Source organism: Vigna umbellata, chromosome 8 (genome assembly GCF_029865625.1).
Source record: "Vigna umbellata cultivar VRB3 chromosome 8, Vumbellata_1.0, whole genome shotgun sequence".
Lineage (NCBI taxonomy): Eukaryota > Viridiplantae > Streptophyta > Magnoliopsida > Fabales > Fabaceae > Vigna > Vigna umbellata.
This window is the reverse complement of record NC_142172.1, coordinates 41,054,942-41,074,700: the sequence shown is the minus strand read 5'-3', so window position 1 is coordinate 41,074,700 and position 19,759 is coordinate 41,054,942. Positions and strand designations below refer to the sequence as shown.

At 30.7% G+C, this 19,759-nt stretch overlaps 2 protein-coding genes across 2 annotated transcripts; both read right to left on the bottom strand.

Moving 5' to 3' along the window:
• Positions 1 to 236: 236 nt before the first annotated feature.
• On the bottom strand, positions 237 to 3,656 carry LOC148194718 (light-harvesting complex-like protein OHP2, chloroplastic). Its single transcript, XM_088095630.1, has 2 exons — positions 3,162 to 3,656; positions 237 to 511 (listed from the first exon to the last, which is right to left on the bottom strand). Exons 1-2 carry the CDS (start codon positions 3,566 to 3,568, stop codon positions 397 to 399), a joined length of 522 nt encoding a protein of 173 aa, XP_087951756.1. The 5' UTR covers positions 3,569 to 3,656; the 3' UTR covers positions 237 to 396.
• Positions 3,657 to 5,222: 1,566 nt separating this feature from the next.
• LOC148194717 (uncharacterized) lies at positions 5,223 to 11,872 on the bottom strand. The gene is made up of 3 exons (XM_088097377.1): positions 11,722 to 11,872; positions 10,310 to 10,935; positions 5,223 to 5,430 (listed from the first exon to the last, which is right to left on the bottom strand). Exons 2-3 carry the CDS (start codon positions 10,861 to 10,863, stop codon positions 5,361 to 5,363), a joined length of 624 nt encoding a protein of 207 aa, XP_087953503.1. The 5' UTR covers positions 10,864 to 10,935; positions 11,722 to 11,872; the 3' UTR covers positions 5,223 to 5,360.
• Positions 11,873 to 19,759: the final 7,887 nt, after the last annotated feature.

Below are 19,759 nucleotides of genomic sequence, written 5' to 3'. Positions count from 1 at the left end.
TTTTGTGGTTAACTATGAAGTTATCAATATTCGGCTTTGGAGACATCATCCAATGCTAACACGTTCAAACTTAATTTAACGAAAAATTAAGATTCATTAAATTAACTAACTACTTCTAAGAAATTTTCCTCCATATATACATGGATTGATCACAAACTTAAGATACATGCTTATCAGTCACTCATGTCATAACATGTTTGTACTTAATTTACCATATATTTATAAGAGTTTGAGCATAAAGGAAAAGGAAAATCATGATGCTTTTGTTATTTCGTAAATGTGAGACAAAGAAGCAAGATTGCTTGCCATATATGAAGATGAAACAAATTGATGAACATTGTTTGCGCTAGGATAAGCTACAAGAAACTATTGACAGTATATATAATCTTGTGGTATTCACTCCAAATCTACAATCCCAAAATTGGAGAGAAGGATCTTTATTTGATCAACAAAGTCTGAGCCTGTTGCATACTCTGTTAACAATCCAACAGCAAAACCAAACATTGCCCATCTGTTTCAAACAAAATTCCAGAATGATATCGTATTAAAAAGAATGAAACATTTAAATACTTTATTGAGAATTTCATACTACCTAATTGAGATTTAAGCATCTATGCTACCTAATTGAGATTTAAGCATCTATGCTACCTAAGTTCCTATGCGTTTGCTTTGCATTCGCATAAGAGCAAATTTGGCTAAGTTGAATCTCAAACACAAGGTAATGGTTTAATTTGGCTTTGATGATATTAAAACTTAATTTAGTTGAGTAATTCTACGAATATTTTCTTTTGTTTGAATTGTAATTGCTATGCGTGATGTTTTTTATGCTCCACACCATTCAATTGTTGTTTCGGCTCATGTTTATGCTAGGAACAGCGAGATATGAGCATGACTATGAATGAAGTTAACTATATAGATATCATAAAACTTCATGACCTTACATCCTTAATTTGACCTACAAAATTCGACTTGTCAGGAGATTTTGGGTAAAGTTGCTACACTAAAGAAACCATGGTTATAATTAGGAGTGGGCAAAATTAACTGCACTACACTATTAAAAACTACAGTGAACCATAAAATAATTAGTCTGAACTGAACTAAAAATTAATTCAGATGGACCGAACTAAACTATTTTTGGTTCTACCAATTTTTTTTATCAGTTTTCCTTTTCAATTACTTTATAAGAATCTTGGTTCTCTATCATTGGGAGTTGCATAGCTAAATTTGCTATAAGAAGCTCTACCTAAAATTAATACAACAACTTTTATAACAAAAGGAAAGGAAATATGAAATAAATAGTAAAATGAAAAAAAAAATGCAAATAGGTGTAATAAATTCTTTAATGAAAATACTTTTAGTGCTAAAAGATTTTACAAAAGCACATCTACTAATCAATCTAAAAGCTACAAAGAAACTGGATCTTAACTTATTTAGGATAGGACACGATTGAAGAGAAAGGAAAAAAGAAAAGTTACATATCAGTTAGTGAGTAGTTAACTTATAAAAGTTCAGTTTTTTAAAACTGAACTATAAATCAGTACAGTTCAATTTTTATTATGAATAGTTCAATTTTGTATAGTATTATATAGTGCAGTTAACTATAGTTTAATATAGTTAGATTAATTTCGCCCACCCTTAGTTATAACAAATGTAGGGGATTTCATCTGCAACAAGGAAATTGGAAGTGACAACTCAAAGGATGTTTTATCCAGGGAGTGTCTGGTTTCATAATCAAGAGAAATCAGTCCCCTAGTACTTTTATCTCCGTTTTTGCCATCTTAGTGGTTATTTAAATTCCTAAAAGAAATTCCAAAAAGCTTTAATATTTTGTTTTATGTTGAGTTGCCTTCATCCCAAACATAAGTGTAGATGGTTGTTCAACTTGGAAAGTGATATTTGGACATAAACCCTGGGACCGTACTCAGTTCAGTACTCGTCAGTTTATACTACACACAACTTATTACACGGTTTCCCCTGTGTTTGACACTGATGTGTATTGGATTGTCTGACACATGAACAATTGTTCCTGAAACACTGCCCAAAATGAGCAAATTTTGGACAAGTTTTTTTAACATTTGGGGTGTGCCATTGATGTTGGAAGTTCAATCCTTCCTCAAGTCACATTTTCCCTTCCTCTTAGTAATGGGTTTCTCTTAGTAATGGGTTTCTTTTAGGGAAGTTCATTAGAGAAAGATTACATAAATGTGATCTGAGTCTAACCTACATAAAGAATTGACATCACTTTTAATCCAAACACTTTTAATCCAAAACCTAAATATTATGAATTTATATCTTCTTTCTTATATAATGTTTATTTTTGTTATTTATAAAGACTTAGACTCATACTTACATTATTTTCGACACTTAAGTATGCACCACTGCCCTGGAAGAAAAGGGGCAAGCTTGGTCGCTCATGCAAGAAGAGACAGCAATGAAAATATAGGTAATTCAGACTTTTTCACTTCTGTATGAACCCAAATGAAAATAGTCCGAAAATTTTAATTTACATTGAAGCCTAGTCCTTCGTAGGTTGCTCTAATTTCCTTTCAAACTATTGAAGTTTTGCAATCTGTTTCCCTTCCTTATTTTCGTCAGTAATATCAGTAACAAAATCTACAATAACATAGTGATTCTTGAATTTCTTATTTCTCAAAAGCTTACGCAAAGTTGACAAAAATAAGCAAGTACTTTTCCAAAATAAATTGAACCGAACACATATTCCAATGTTTGCCATTCCTTAATGGAAGAAAAAACACAAAAGGGGACCTAGATTATAATTGGCTCACTAACAACAGGTAAAGTGATCTCTTCCTATTATCATCTTGATTTTCCTACTCCGTCATAACAACAGATCTAAGATTACCGTCACAGTGAAAGATGCTATGTTTTTTAATTATGAATTTTCATATATAGCCTTGTCACAGAAAAGGGGAAGAACATAAATGAAACCAATTTATAAGTACTATCCCTCGAAATTTGCTAGAACGATCAGTCAATATTTTGATCAACACCACATGACCCCCAACATTCAACCAAATATATAGTAGCTCTCAATTAACTAGTTCTACCGATGTTAAAAAAAACTGCAATTAGCCAAACCAGCATAAGATGAACTTCAACTTTGAAAGGTCCCAAAAGAAAAATATAAATAGATAAATTACCTTCCATTGCTAATCTCATTTTTGCCTATGAATCCAAAGAAAGGACCCTGATCCGCTTCTTCAAGTTTCTTCTTTTTGAAGTACTCCTGCAGCTCCTTAGCCTTTTGCCTCTGAAACTCTAATGTAATGACATTCGTATCGTCTCCAACAACAGGAGCAGCCTTCTGGGGTGGAGGCTGGGAAGGAGGTGAAGGCTTCAGAGGCTGAGGGATGGTACTAGATGGTTCCCTAACAGGAGGAGACACCGGTCTTCTGAGAGGCCCTTCAGTCTGAGAATTCCTTACAGTGATAGAAGCATAAGGTTTGGAAGAAGAAAATCTAAAGAATGAATTTGATGAAGATGTGCATGTTGGAGAGGAGGAACAAGCTGGGATTTTGATGCATGGAAACGAAGATGTCACAGACATTTTCTTTTGGATTGGTGATACTCAATCCTTGGATTTTATTTTTGTAATTTTTTATTTTTGTGTCTTTGTTTGAACATTAGAGTTGGACATGTGGTCTTATCAAACTGAGAGGGTGAGTATGTGTGTGGACAAGGTTTGGCCAAGTATCCACTGGATGGTGGCTTCCATTATGTCGTCTTTATTCTTTATACCTCTTCAGTAGCTAAACATCAACAGTTGGATTTCGCTACTGTTTCACTCCCATTATTTTATTAAAATAGAAAAATTAAATCGCCAGTTTATTATTGCTTTGGTTGTATTTATATGATTATGACTTTATTATATTATATTTAAGTGGATTAAATTTCGTTTCCTCAATCATATTAGAATTATTACCCACTACCTTTGTTTTGCTTTTTGGTCAAGTTAACATAATATCACTCTTGTTAATTATTTATAATTTAGGTATAATTGCTTTCCCATTCCGTCAATAAGTGGATATATATATTTATATTTCTTGACATGTAATTAAAAATAAATTTTAATTAATTAAAAATGTTCAAATAAGTTTGAGAATATTATTAATTGAAATAGTTTCTCATTATAAAACTCGTAGAAAAAACAATAAAAATTATAAAATAAGCTAAGTGCACTTCATTAAGTAAACAATACTAATAAATATTATGGTACCTATATAACCTATACTAAAGAAAAACCACTTTCCAGTAATGGGATGTTTCCTTACCAATCAAACCTGTCTAATTTTGACTTTATATTTTAAAATTAGACTAGCATGTTTTATTGGCAAATTAACAAATAAATTTCACATAATTATAATATTATTTTAAAAAATAAATTTTAAATTTAACTCAATTTATAAAATTCACTTATAAAATAAAATTTACACTCTCCTTTGTATTATAAATCTATCTTACTCTTAGTTAAATATGTTATTGAAACTTGTTTAATCCAACTTTATATTATATTTTTCTATTATTTTTACCTTTTCCAACAATTACGTACTAATGGTTAATAATAGTTTGTATTTAATAAAAAATGTTTCGAATAACATAATAATATACTATCTTAACTATTTTGAAACGAATGCAGTGAAATATACTTTAATTTTAATTTAGTATAAATTAAATCCAGGATTATGACAACAAAATGAAATCAAACTAATTGATTAGATATAGTGAAATTGGAGCTGCAGGAGTACTTTAAGTCACACAGCAGGTAAAGAAAAATAGGACACAAATGGTATTTTAAATCCGAGCCCGAATGCAAGAAAACTGCTTCATCTTATAGGCATGATGGACCAAAACTAATTTTACCCCTATCAAAATCCCGATCAATCTTCAACAACAAAGCAATTGCAACATTATTAACTTTTCTTTATCCTCTCAACAGATAATATACCTTAACAATCCCCGTCTCATCGTAAGTTTGTTACCAAGTTGCCACACTCTTTTTTACAAAATCTTACATTTGTATATTATCTTTCTTCCAGAAAACGCCAGAGCATAGAAAGAAAACTTGGTTAATCCATATAAAAATAAGAACATAAAGTAGCATAAAAATGATGAATCAAAGGCAAAGAATTCACACATACAAGAATGATACAAATTGATGCTGAGCAGAGGAACAAAATTTAAAGCCGCAGCGAGCAATGACAAACACATCACTTTGGCAAGGTGTTGGTTGAACATATCTCCACGGAAACTGAAACCTTGCCTCTTTTGCCTCAAACCGAGTGATGGGTTGTGTACAGTGAATGACCCCGACGAACCTATCAACTTAATGAAACTCCAATTTACATAATCGTACATGAACAAGTTCTGTCGTTTCCACTATCAAATTCATCATCCGATCCATCCACTTCACTGCAGTTGAATGACAAATTGCAACGTATTGAATTACAAGTAGATAATAAAACATGAAAACAAAAATACACATAACAAGGAAAAAAGTTATAAACATGTACGAATAGATAAAGGTAGTACAGCCAAAAATCCAGAGAATTGAGGATTGCAAACCTATCCAGGGTTTCCACATATGAAGAATGAAAAATATCACTCTTATTCGGCTAAAAATAATTACGCGATATGACTCTTTAAGATTTTATTGAAAATTCTTAATTATAAGATAAATGTACAAGACTTTTAAATGACAATGTGATCACTAATTTTTATTCTTGACTGCCCATATATAAGTATGTATAATCACAATATTATCCTCACATCTTTAAAATGAGAATTATTCTCTCTATTTAAGTGTGTCTATTAATAACTAATATATAAATGTTATTTGTGACAATTTGGAATTTGTTAAAGGAGACCTGAGTTTGCTGAATACTTATTACTAATATTTACAATTTCAAGGTCACACGAGGACCTTCAAGGAATCAGGGTCAGGGATGGGAAAATATTAACACAGGGAATCAAGGATGGGAACAGGAGAAGAGTGAGGAAATAGGAGTAGGGAGATAATAGACAGGGTTGGGGTTGAGGAGGTACTTCCCACCCCAACTCCGTGCCAGTGTCATCACAAGACAGTTAATTGACAAACTAATAGTAGCATGGTCTGATTTATAATGTACTCGTTAAAGATATAAACAGCAATATTGAACAAAATGAGAAACATAACCTCAAGGTTTCCTATCACTACAACATGCATTACATAAACCTGAAGTGACACGCAATTTAAAACAAGTATGGATTCTTGCCTCTTTAAATAGAATTCCTACAGTTATTCTATTTTTTATTGGATACTGACACAAGAAATAATAATGCAAAAATTTGCTGATGTGGCATATGCAAAAACCACTAGTGAGAATTCAATGTTCTCATCCCTCAATTAGAATTAACTACAACCTGCTCGGCTCTAAAAAACAAAGCACGTTCCTTTACAAAGTCCCTTGGGAATTAGATTACAACCCTATCTCCTGAAAACATTTCAAAAGACCATAGATGCATTCTTTGCCATATCCAGTGTACCAAAAATATGATACCAACAACCACCAGGTCCAGAAACAGATGCACGGGATAGGACCATTAGTCACTGAAGGGCCACAGACTTTCAAAAGTCCAACCTACTAGGGAGTGCTGAACTGAAACAAATGACCCAAAAAGATGACAGGAACAAAAAGCAAAACCTTTGTCCTTAGAAAAGGAATTGTATTCTACTGGGCCTAGAATGGTAACGAAGGAAGTTATAAGATGTATTTACCAGGCAATAGCATTAGAAATCCAGAGGAAACTATTTTCTGGGCTATGGAATATTCAATCACCAACAAACAAAGATGCTGAAGGCACCAATCAGCACAGCAAGAAATGCATATTTACCAGAGTAGGACAAGTATTCAGCCACAGGGCTTTATATATAGAAGTTGCAAATATTGAATTTTAAATTTTGACTGTTTTGTGGGGTTGAAAAACGAGAGACAGTGAAGAGTTGTCACAGGAAAGGGAAGGAAATTTTGATATCAAGATGTGGTATCACGTGGAAAACCTTAAAAAGGTCTCGCATGTGGAAAAAGGTGCATGCAAAAAAGAATTATGTGAAGCTATGATTACTAAAGATTATTTACCCCTGAAAAAACAATCACGTAACCAAAGTGAACTTTAGTTAGAGTAAATCAAATTGATCAATACTGACCAAGAGCAATTGATCTCGAGAACACAAACACATTATACAAATCCACGCATGGAGGGCAATATAATCAACTGCATGTCTTTACCTGAGTAGACCATGATTTAGCCTCGAAAAGCAGACGCTGTATGAGAATATCTACAATTTATTCTAAAATGGTTTTATTGTTTCACAGGTTGGTGGCGTGTTCGGAATAATTTATTGTAAAACTGCTATGATCATCTAAAGTGCCAAAAGAACTATTAAAACAAAGCTCTAGAACGGGTTGAAAATTCAAAGGAGAAAAGCCACCTAGCATGTTTATTTAAAACGTCAACAGCAGAATTTTAAATACATTTCTCATAATCAACAACCATGCAGCATTGAAAAAACGCCCAGTGTGCTTATCGAAAGAAACTTGATTTTCAGACAACTTGAAAAAAATGGTCAGATACAAATTTGCAGCTTTTGTTGTCAAAAAAAGACACCATCAAACACCACAACATTCCCAAGGATTTGATTCCTCTAAACTGAGGCAATGTACTTTAGAGGTAAAAAATAGTTAGAACCATTGGTTTTTGAAAATCGTTAAGATTTTAAAAAAATATAGCATGTATAAAACAGACTATGAAATTTCAACTCATTAATTTTTTAATCAACTGCCGTAATTGTAGTTTGTCCTTTAAAGTACACCCCTCATTTTAGAGGAATCAAGTACCCCACCCCAAGTAAAACCTGTCATAAACTTTATGCGATCAAGCAAAAAAACAAACTGAATCTGACATCAAAAGATTTATATAAAGATCAAAAAACAGTGTATTAACGTTGAAAAGATTTATAAAAATCAAAAGCAAGCATATGCTACCAAGGTCAATCTGGGACTCTATACTCATTCCTTGAGCATCGATGCCCACCCACCGTGTCAAAATGCTAGCAAATGCTCCATTTTCATGCTATTTGCAAGTTGATCTCCACAACCAACATGCGAACTAATCTTTATGCCAAACCAATGTTACAAAAGATGTCCATGGCTCAACAAGAGAGTAAAATATCTCTTTATTACTAGTTAAAGTTTTCTTCCATTTTTTTATTGGGCAAAAAAGCATTATTTTAGAGTAGTTGGTGGAAATTTTCATACAACACAAATAAACCCACTGAAGGCGAACTAATCTTTATGCCAAACCAATGTTACAAAAGATGTCCATGGCTCAACAAGAGAGTAAAATTTCTCTTTATTACTAGTTAAAGTTTTCTTCCATTTTTTTATTGGGCAAAAAAGCATTATTTTAGAGTAGTTGGAGGAAATTTTCATACAACACAAATAAACCCACTGAAGTTAAAGTAAAATATCTCTTTATTACTAGTTAAAGTTTTCTTCCATTTTTTTATTGGGCAAAAAAGCATTATTTTAGAGTAGTTGGAGGAAATTTTCATACAACACAAATAAACCCACTTAAGTTCGCAAAAGTAATACAGCTTAATAAGTTAAATAAATAACTAAATAAACATATATGATGAATAACCTTGTATGCATTATGTGCATATACTCAAGAAAGTTTCAACTTCAAAATAAGGAGAAAAGTGCCAGATGTTTTTAGTGATCAATAAGGTGCAAGAAATGAAAATAGCAGAGACTAAGTGATTACACATCCAACAAAAAGGTAAATTCAGGAAACCCTTGTATATACTTCTTCCTGTGGACTTGATCATAATGGAATTAAGTACAATGATTGAGCGTAAGGCATCCTTTAATAAAAGGACAAAAAGAAAACCAAAGGGGGGTAATCAAATCAACTTAACCCTTCCAAGTTACAAATCCACTTCATATAGAACCAAAGTGCGAGAAATGAAAAATTACCCGAATATCTATCATTCTTCTAAAATTAAAGATTCCAAAAAACTTCAAAACAGTCATGTTGATTGTTGCCACAGCATCGCCACTAATTTTTCCATCAAACACCTCAAAAAATAGCTTAAAATAAAAGAATTCAAGGGCCCATTTGCTTAAGCTTTACCAAAAGGGCCTGTAAAAGATCTCTTCTCTTAGAACATCTTTTCAAAAGCTATTATTTTAGGTTACGAGAAAAGCATCCTTTTAATACTTATAATTACAATACAAAAGAGCTAAATAATGCAAAAACAAATGGCTTTAGTTTAGACTAAGTAAAGCTCACGACACAATGTGTTATAGAGGATTACTAAGTAACAGCAAATCTTTTTACTTATCCTAGATTACAGCATCCAAAAAAGGGATGAAGTAATTGGTTGGTCATGGGTTGAGTGAAAACAAAAAATAAAAACAAGAAATGAATAAACACATAAAGGGGCCCTAAATTTCCATAAATGACTATTATTCTGTAAATTACCAGACACTTGACCAGAGAGAGAAAATAATAGACTTCAAATTCATGCTGAAAGTTGAAACCTTAGATAAAGAGTCAAGAAAGGTCATATCCTAAGCACTAGACATTTCTAGGATTCCATATAACTGGAGGTTAGAACACGTATCCTAGACCTTAACCTTGTAATCTGACTTTTCCCAAATCACTTAGAGTAAGAAAATTGATTTTACTATTCTTCTACAGGTCATATTTTAAAAACTAAACATATGATTGACTTAACAATTTTCCAAATCCCTTATCCTTGATTGTTTAGGGTGTGTTTGGTAAAGTAGAACATAGAAGGCGTGAATGTGAATTTTTCAACACATAGTGTGTCAAAGGGGAATCCCACATTTTCATTCAATAATCAAGCCCAGTTACCAGCTTAGTCTTCAAGCTGCCAGTTGGACCTAATAGCATTTAGATTAAAAGAGTATAAACCTCCTTGGAGAAACCATAGATGCTCCTTCACTAATCAGATGCTTCACATATTATTTCATTCAACTTAAGCACAAGCCAGAAATGCTAAATGCTTCACATATTATTTATCACAACATCAGATGTTTGTGTCATTTATAATAAAGATGGGGGAAATGAAGAGGCCATTAAAAAGTATATCTAATTCACTAATGTCAATCATAAAATATTACGTATCAGGAATTCCCAATGATAACATCTGATAAACAAGAGAGTTAAAATTTAGCATTCAAGCAAAAGAGAAGTTGGTGTAGAAAATAAAATATTTAAATACCTGGGCTCAAATTCTCGAATTTCAACAAGCTCGCTACCACAGTTATCAGTCCACTGCACTTTCCTTCTTTCTGCTTGACCACCAGGAGCACAAATCCCCTGTCCACCTGCTGCTTCCTGCTCACTAGCAGCCTCAACATGAACGGGTTTAACAATTTGCGGCTTCTTTATGCTACTTTTAAGTGTAAGCTTTCTATTATCATTTCCATCATCGAGTGGTGCGGAAGGATCATTTCCCTTGTTGGAAACCAAAGGTCCTGGAGAGACTTCATGCTGCTGGGCAGGGCCCACTTTAAGAGGAGACGGAGTATCAAGACCTGCGGAAGTGCGACCAAAGCAAACAAAGGAGGCACAGCCGCGGGTGAGGCGATTCTTTGTAGAAGCCAGCTGGAGCTCGCGGTCAGTTTCTTGGTCTACCAACTGGTACTGGTTCCACGGAGCTACTCTCATGGGTTTATCCTCATCCCTCTGACCCAAGAGGAGAAGGCTCAGGCCCTTAGTATACCCTGAAGCCGAAGCAGAGAAGAATCCTCCTCCTTCTACTGCCAATAACATCAGTTCTTCTCATCGGTGCACCATAAAATGATTTCTATGTGAGGCTCCCTTCTCTCTGAAGAACCTAACAGCCTTATCAACCAAAAGTAACCAGAGATCAGAATGATTTCCTTCAGTTATAAAATTTTTAACATTCTTAACAATACTTTTCATTCCACTAACTCTTTCAACTATTAGAAAAGCACATTTCATAGCAAAAACACGGATTTGAAAAGCCTTGAGAGTTAACGGAAGCACAATCTCACAGAACTAGAACCATTTCGAGGCATCCTCAAGTTTCCAGATGCTCAAAACGTGCTGAATCTGTTGTTCAAAGTAAACACATAATAAATCCACGCAGCTAAAATTGCCACACTTTGAGATACGATTTTAGCCAAAATCATCAAAATATTTGGACAAAAGAAAGCTCGAAATCCACACAACTCGCTTTATCAATACTCCCAGGCATCTTATATAATCCGTCATGTATATTTTCTTACCATCCTACTGAGCATGCATATGATACACACATAAATAAACAATTTCCGTCGATTCACTACCGAGACAGAAAGATCTCTACTTCAATGCAACCACTCCGAAAATACGTTAGTGTGCAATTTCTCGAACACAATAAAAAAATCCAAGAAACCAAATTAAATTGCTAAAACCAAAAAAAGGTAAGATAAAAGAAAAGAAAGCTTCTGAGTTACTTGAAAATGCATGAGAAAGAAAATCAGAAACACCGAGCCCCGAGCACACTGAAATCACACTCAAATCGAACAACGCAGAGCGAGATTTCGAAGTGTCGGTTTTCCAACACTTCTCCGAGAAACAAACTGCAAATCCTAGATCGAAGAAGAAGGAACGAGTTTACAGTACCGAGAATCAGAACGGAAGGTCGCCGGCGCGTGGATGGACAGCAACGATTCGGAGCATCCGGACGAAAACTCGGCGAGTGATTGAATTGAACGATGAATAAGAAGGAAAAAAAATCCGATTATGTATATTTTTCTTCTGGTTTCAATTATTTAAAAGGAGAATAGGACAGTGACCCACACGGCGCATGATAGCGACGTGACCCATTCTTTAATGTGCGCAATGGCATGTTATGTTTTTTTATTTATTACTTAATTTGTCTAACATAACTGTTTTATTTTTTAGCTGTTCTTATTTATTTCTTCTGTAGTTAAAGAATGGTTAATTTTAATCCTTGTTTGTTATGCTTTCTTTCTCGAGAAAAAATCGTCACGACAAATCTAGAAAGCAAGTCTTTTAAGTAGTTAAACAAAACTGGTTCAATAATGAATAAACAAATGATGTGTGGAAAATTTTAGAAAGAAAAATACTATCCAAACAGTGTAATTACACGTCACTCTGCTTTTTGTGTGGTTAACCTAAAGCGAAGATAAGACGTCAACTAAAATGGTAGACATGATGAAATTGATATATGGAAATTGGTTCGCTCAGCTTTTTAACAACAAAAGAGGGATCAAATTGAAAAAAGAAATGTTTTTCAACCTTAATTAAGATATGTTTACTAAAAAAACTCCAGTAAGTAAGTTGTAGTAATGGATACAATATGTCTCCCCAAGTACACATTAATTAAAGCTGACATTTATATAATTAAATCAGACATAAAGGTTTTTTTAAAACAGTACTGTATTCTTATTGGCCAGATTCCCCTATTGGGTAAAGTGGAAACTTTTTGTTATTTAATGTCTCAAAAGTATGTTGAGCCAATTATTACAACAGATGAAATGAAATTGTTTGTAGGGTGAGTTATTAGATTATTCAAATGGAAAATGACACTTGAACAACCATTTTTTGACAACATTTAGACACGCGCACACGTGTCAAAATCTGAGTGGTCCATTTTCATTTAATTTTTTCAACTGGACCACTCAGATTTTGACACGTGTGCGCGTGTCTAAATGTTGTCAAAAATGGTTGTTCAAGTATCATTTTCCTATTCAAATATCTGTAACAGTAAAAGAAAACAGGATCACGTTTATAGTGAGAAAAATGACTTGAGAATGTGATAGTTTTTGAGGTAAGTTGCGTTTGAGTTTGGGTCCAATTTCAGAAGGAAGAGGTTGGGCTGTAAAAATGAACACAGAATAGTGGCACTTTTGAAAGCAGTGGTAGAAGCTATTGTTTCCTCTTTTGAGAATATTTCTGTAGCTGCTACACATTTCTTCCAAAGCAAAACAGGGGAACAAGTAATCCTAAATTGTGAGGAGTGGAATATATTCTGGAAAGCAAGGGTCCAAATTTGGCATTCTGAAATGAAAAGCTAAGGTCCAAAATTCTCACTTCCAAACAAAACCTATGATAATGGAATGAATAGAGTTTCTGACCTCGTGAACACCATCATCCTCACCATTTGCACACTTTCCCATGGGAGAGTGAGATTATCTCAGCAGCAAATACATGGTTGCTCGTTTTCATGCAGTACACCTTACTACAACACAACACAAAAGTTGTTTTCACCAGAGATTTTCTATTCCTCTCCTTTGATTTCTGCACCATGGACTTTTAAATTATCATAACATCTCAACACCCTAATCATTCCTACATGTTACGCTATAGTATTAATACCAAATAAAATATGAGGAAAATCAGGAATGTAGGTATAAATTCATCCCCGTTCAATGAAGGAAGAAAACAAGTTTTAGCATGGGAGTGATTTGACTTTTCCATACAAATTTATGTTGGGAATTACAAAATTATGGTTGAATTTAAGTGAGTTTAATTTTTTTTTAAGGAAGGATAAAAAACAATTGAATATCATATAAAAAAAATTCTAAATTTTTGTCTTAAAGTTGAGATTGTGTTAGTATTATTCTTTTATATAAATGGAACTCATGTTTTATTGATTTATTTTTAAAATTGTATAACAAGGTAATTTTGTTATCAGTAATGATATCAAACTTACTTTATTAACTACGTTCCAGTTTCTTTTTTTTACCCTCATTTTTTTTATTAAGATTGTATTGTTTATTGAATATGAAAGCACTTAAAGTTTTTATAATTTATCGTGAAAATGAAAGGATCTCTCAAAGTTCTAAAAGATTTCTCTTAAAATAAGGTCCAAATCTTAATGATATTATAAATTGAAAATGCACTAATATAAACATAAATTTGTAATTATTAAATCATTATTTGTTAATCCACATATTTCAAGTAATTCTCTTAAGAAATGCAACATTAGTTGAGACTTCTTTTATTTCAAAACTATAGTTCAAATTCAAGATATGAGTTGTAATACTTTTATAATTTTGCTTTATTTATATTTACCAGTGACTAAAATTTACACAACTGACACGTTAAATAAGAATATTTCAGTTTACCAATATAAGATTGTTGCAATATCTCACAAGTGGCTTGTATCGGAGATGTTTCCGATAATAAAAAAATGTCAAAAAAAAAAGTTTTCCAAATACCTGACCTAACTTTGCTTGTGTAAGTGGTACAGCTTTACATAAATAATCAAAATTACAATACTTAAATATAATACTCTGTATTTATAGTTATTATTTTTCAATAACTATTTCCCACGCATACACTGATAAGAAAAAAGCATACATACCATGAGAATTAACCTAATGTTTAATCTGTATAATATAATATTGATGTAATGATGTAACACCTTTTGATGTTTTGATTGTTTCTTGCAATTTGGAGAATAAGAACGTGCTGAGACTTTTAATATTGTAAAGTTGTTAAAACCTTGCTACGAACCAAACAAAAATTGTTAATCTCCATACACAAATAAATGGTGTCCCCTCTGTCCCTTATATATAATATAAAATGAGAGATGTCATTTTAAAACTTGTATATGCAAATCACCTTGTATTGTCATCTTAATGAGAAAAGAGAAATATATATATATATATATATATAAGTCAAAACCATAATGGATTGAAGCTTAATAAGTAGGATGGTTATACTTCGGATTATAATAAAAATATTCATTCGTTATTTATTTTGTTATTCATCGAAAATTTGTTTAAAAAATACTTATTAATATTTTAAATTATGTAAAAATCTTTGGATATTTGAAAATATTTATAAAAGAACTTTATAAATTTTTAAAATAAATTTACAAAAAGTAAATTAAAATGAAAGAAAAATTAAATTAAATATCAATTAAATTTTAATTTTAATTCAATTTAATCTAATAAAATATAAATTAATTTTAATTTTGATTAAAATTAACTTAATAAAATAAAAATTAAATTTTAATTTTTAATTTTTTATAAATAATAGATACTATATAATACTTACATCTGACTTACTTATAAACTGATATTAAAATAATTATTACGTACAATAATAAATATATATACATACTAATTATCCATCATAAATTTTATCCGTAATCACATATACTATAACAGATGTTAAATAGGTATAGGGGAAGTACGATTATCTGTCTCTCTTTCAATAATTATATTTTATTTATATGTTGGCTAAAATATTTTTATTCCCGATTTTATGGTATTCAATTTGATTTTTATTTTATTTTAATTAAATTGAATGTTAAATTAACTCAATTTAATATTTTTTATTAGATTTGTATAAACATTGTCAACACAATTTTGTACGTGTCACGTGTAAGTTTATATTTTTTGTTTAAAAATTTATTTTATTTTTTAATTTTTGTTTTTTAAGTTTTTTTTTATTATCAAGTTCATGATATGTTGCATAATGGTGTTATTGTTATATGACATCCTATATGTCAATGTCACTTTTTTTAATAATGGTATTAACAATGATATGTGACATTGATATTATCATATGACATAACATTCTTATATGGCACGACACGGATCTAACAAAAGATCAAATTAAAGATCGAATTGAGTCAGTCTCCATAAAAGATCGAGGTGAATCGGTTCGAGCCAAATGTTAAGTTAAGTAAGGCTCGTGTTTAAGGTTAAATCAATTCAAGCTCAAACTAAAAGTTGATCTAAGTCAAGCTCAGCTCAAAGGTTGAGTTAAGTCAACCTGAACCAAACGTTGAGTTGAGTGAGGTCGGAGTCAAAGGTCAAATTAAGTTGGTGTGAGCCGATGATTGAGTCAAATTAGTCTGGATTGAAGGTTGAGTCAAGTCTACACGAGCTAAATTTCGAGCTTAGTTGATGAAGGTTGAATGTCAAGTCGAGTCGACTCGAGCTAAAGGTTAAGTCAAGTCGGCTCGAGTCGAATGTCGAGCCAAGCTGGTCGAAACTAAAAGTCATGACATATTAGCTTTGTCCAGAGTTGAACTATAGGTATGGATGACAAATAAACTCGTCCTCATTAATATTGTGTGAACCTATCATCGTTTTGAAAAAAAAAATTACATTAACTTTTATGGGTAATACCTAATTTTTTAGTTAGATATATAGATAAGAATGTATATGCACATATCTAATTTATCTCATCTCTTTCATACTTGTCATGATACTCATCTACGTCCTTATCTCTCTTTTTGTTTAAATGACTAAAACACATTTGGTTTATATATATATATATATATATATATATATATATATATATATATATAAAATATAATATATATATATATAAAATATAATATATATATATAAAAGAAAGAGAAAGAAATAGATTACACACTTTTATTCTTTTTATTATTTTATTTATAATATATTTTTTCTTTTATCAAATTTTTTTGTATAATTATATTTAAATAATATATGTAAATTAAATATTTTTATGTTTTAAAATTAGTACGAAGATAAAACTAAAATTTTTCTTTTAAGTAGGAGACAAGGAAATAAAAATCTTCTTTATTCCACTTAGTACCATCCAAAACGATATTACGATACGAGTGAATAAAATCTAATTCAATTGTACCTTTTGGTAGACCATCATATACTAAAATTGTAAATTATCAATGAAATAAAAAATGGAACTGCAAAATATCAGCATCGTAACCTAATTTTAGAAGTGTGAGTCGAAATGCCTCGATTGAAGTTTGGAGTACAAAACAATTCATTGGTATGATGCGTGAAGAGTAAAACATGAAAGTTCCAATGTGAATTCCTCTTCCACGTAATCATTGTGAGAGCCCACCACCACTCTCTTGCATCAATCATTCATTTTCTTTCAAATAAATATTACTACTCATAAATTTTGGACTTGGAAATTATGAAAAATGATTTAAGATCTTTAACAAAACATCAACCATAAAATATATAAATAGTTTTTTATATTTTCCTTTTGTCTTTCATGTAGCTTGTATCTTGTATTTGGATTGAAAACTTAATTTAAAGAATTAGAAATGAGTAAATTTGAAAGGAAGAGGAGGTGAAAATGAATTAGTTTGGATTAAGGAATTTAAAATAAAATTTTATAAAAATTAATAAACGACATGGTAGATTTAATAAATTAAAAAATATTTTAATTGATAAAATTGAAAGATTATTATTATTATACTTACTTTATTATTATTGTTTTATTTATTTATTTTATAATGGTATTATTATTTTTATTAATAATACTATTATTTATTATATTATATTATTATTATTTTATTTATTATGTTTTTAATTAATTAGATTTATTTATTTAATAATCATGAAATTGGTTTTTAATATAAAAATTAAAAAGAAAACACACTTTCTCCTCGAAGAAAAGCTGAACGAAGAATTTTTTTCTTACTTTTTATAATTTATTATTTCCATATTCTAACTTTCTTTACATTTTTACACTTACAAACTTTCTATTTGGAGAAACAAACAAGCCATCATAAAACCTCATCACCTCGGACATGGGAACGAATGTTTTATATTTTTAATATTTAACGAAAATAATATGAAATTGTTTGTTTGTTTATGAAAAAAATGATGACAAGTCGTTGTGATTGAAATGAATACTAAATAACTTCGTTTGAAATTGTGAATTGTTTTAGGCTGCTATACCTACCATCATCGTCTCTCTGCACTGCATGACAGCATCAATTTTAATTTCAATCACCATTATGGGTCCCACCATTATCTTAATTAGTCACTATCATATCATTTAGAACTGCTGTCTCATCTCATTCCATACCTACACTAGAGATATCAGTATGTTTTGAACCTGAAATTAAGAAAAATAATGGGTGATTACATTTAGATAATCAAAATTTCTAACATACATATATAATTGAATTACTTTATTTAAATTCAAATAAAATTACTCTGACTTTTAATATCAATTAAAAAAATCAACAAGTTGTAATAGAATATAAAAAATCAATTCCATCCAGTGGCAAATTAGTGTTCAATACTTGTACTTGTATGCGTAAAGATTTGTCAAGTTTGTAAGTATTAAGTTACACAAATAAGATGATTATTCGTTAATCTAATATATTAAAAAAAACACTGATATAACAATAACAATAAAATTCCAAATGTATATTTTATCTTTAAAATTCAAAATATCATTTAATATATCAATCATGTTCATCGATTATATTCATTACATATTATATATAATTAATATAATAAAATAAAAAATATATAAATTAAATACTAATAATAAATAATCAAAATTAATAGTAATGTTGTTAGTATTGAGAATAAAATTATAATTTTTTTTATTTTCCTTTAATTTAAACAATCTTCTTTTTCACTTTCATTTTTCTCATTTCCATCCTTTTTTAAGTCTCTTAATATACCCCTTAAAACAAATAAAATTTAAATAAATTCAAACACTTTTAATGCTTTCCATATGAACATAATGATTCAACATTTTATCTATTTTAATATAATATTTCAATTCTAACTTAAATTGTAATATTTTAAAAAATATCAATAATTGAAAACAACAATACACTGCAATACTATTTATATTATTTCATATGTTAAAAATATTTATTTATTACAATTTTAGTTATGGTATAATTTATATATCTGAATTGTTTGTTTATCATAAATTTAGATATATGAAATGATGTTTATTTTGTGCAATGCACAAACTAAAATATTAGTTATTGATAATTTATAACCTATATTCATTAATATAATAATCTGAAGAAGAGAAAAATGAGTTTAATATAATAACTTAGTAAGAATAATATGCTTAGTATTTAAGAAGTCATTTGTAAATACGTAGACGATAAGAAATACAATAAAATTCGTATGTGTATATATTATGGCCAAGGGAAAAGAAAGCGTGAGAATTGATGGTGTTGTTTTATTGAGATTAAATTAAGGGCAGTTGCTCCCTCCACCACCACCGAATGCTTCTTGCACCACCCCATACCAATTTTACCCTTCTCTAAAACGGATGTCAACATCCGTTTCACCTTCAACGGATGTTGACATCCGTCCATTCACATATTTTATATTTTAATTTATTGTTTTTATTTAAAAAAAAAAAAACCTTCAACGGATGTGGCGACATCCGTTATCCTACTTGATTGTTTACTCCATAATTTGTAATCTTAACTATACGCAGATTAGCACATGCAATGGATTTTACTGCGATCAATTCAAACCAAACTCTAACTCGAAACCAAAAATGTGGACTGAGAACTGGAGTGGATGGTTAGTGTCCTTGCTATATAAATCATTTAGTTATTTGAATGTCATACTCAAAATATGATCTGATTGATTGTGTAGCACTTTCTCAATCAACTCTACTTTTCTTTTTTGTTGTAACCTTTTGAATTCTGTGAAACTATAGGTTTCTTTCGTTTGGTGGTGCTGTGCCCTTACAGACCAGTGGAAGATCTTGCTTTTGCTGTGCCACGCTTTTACCAGCAAGGTGGAACTTTTCAGAATTACTACATGATGATACAATATTGCATGTTGTTTAATGATTTAAGCTATTCAAGATAGGAAAAGAGCTTATGCTTTCTACTTTTTCTGTTCCTTGCTTGGAAAAAGTACCATGGAGGGACTAATTTTGGCCGAACTACCGG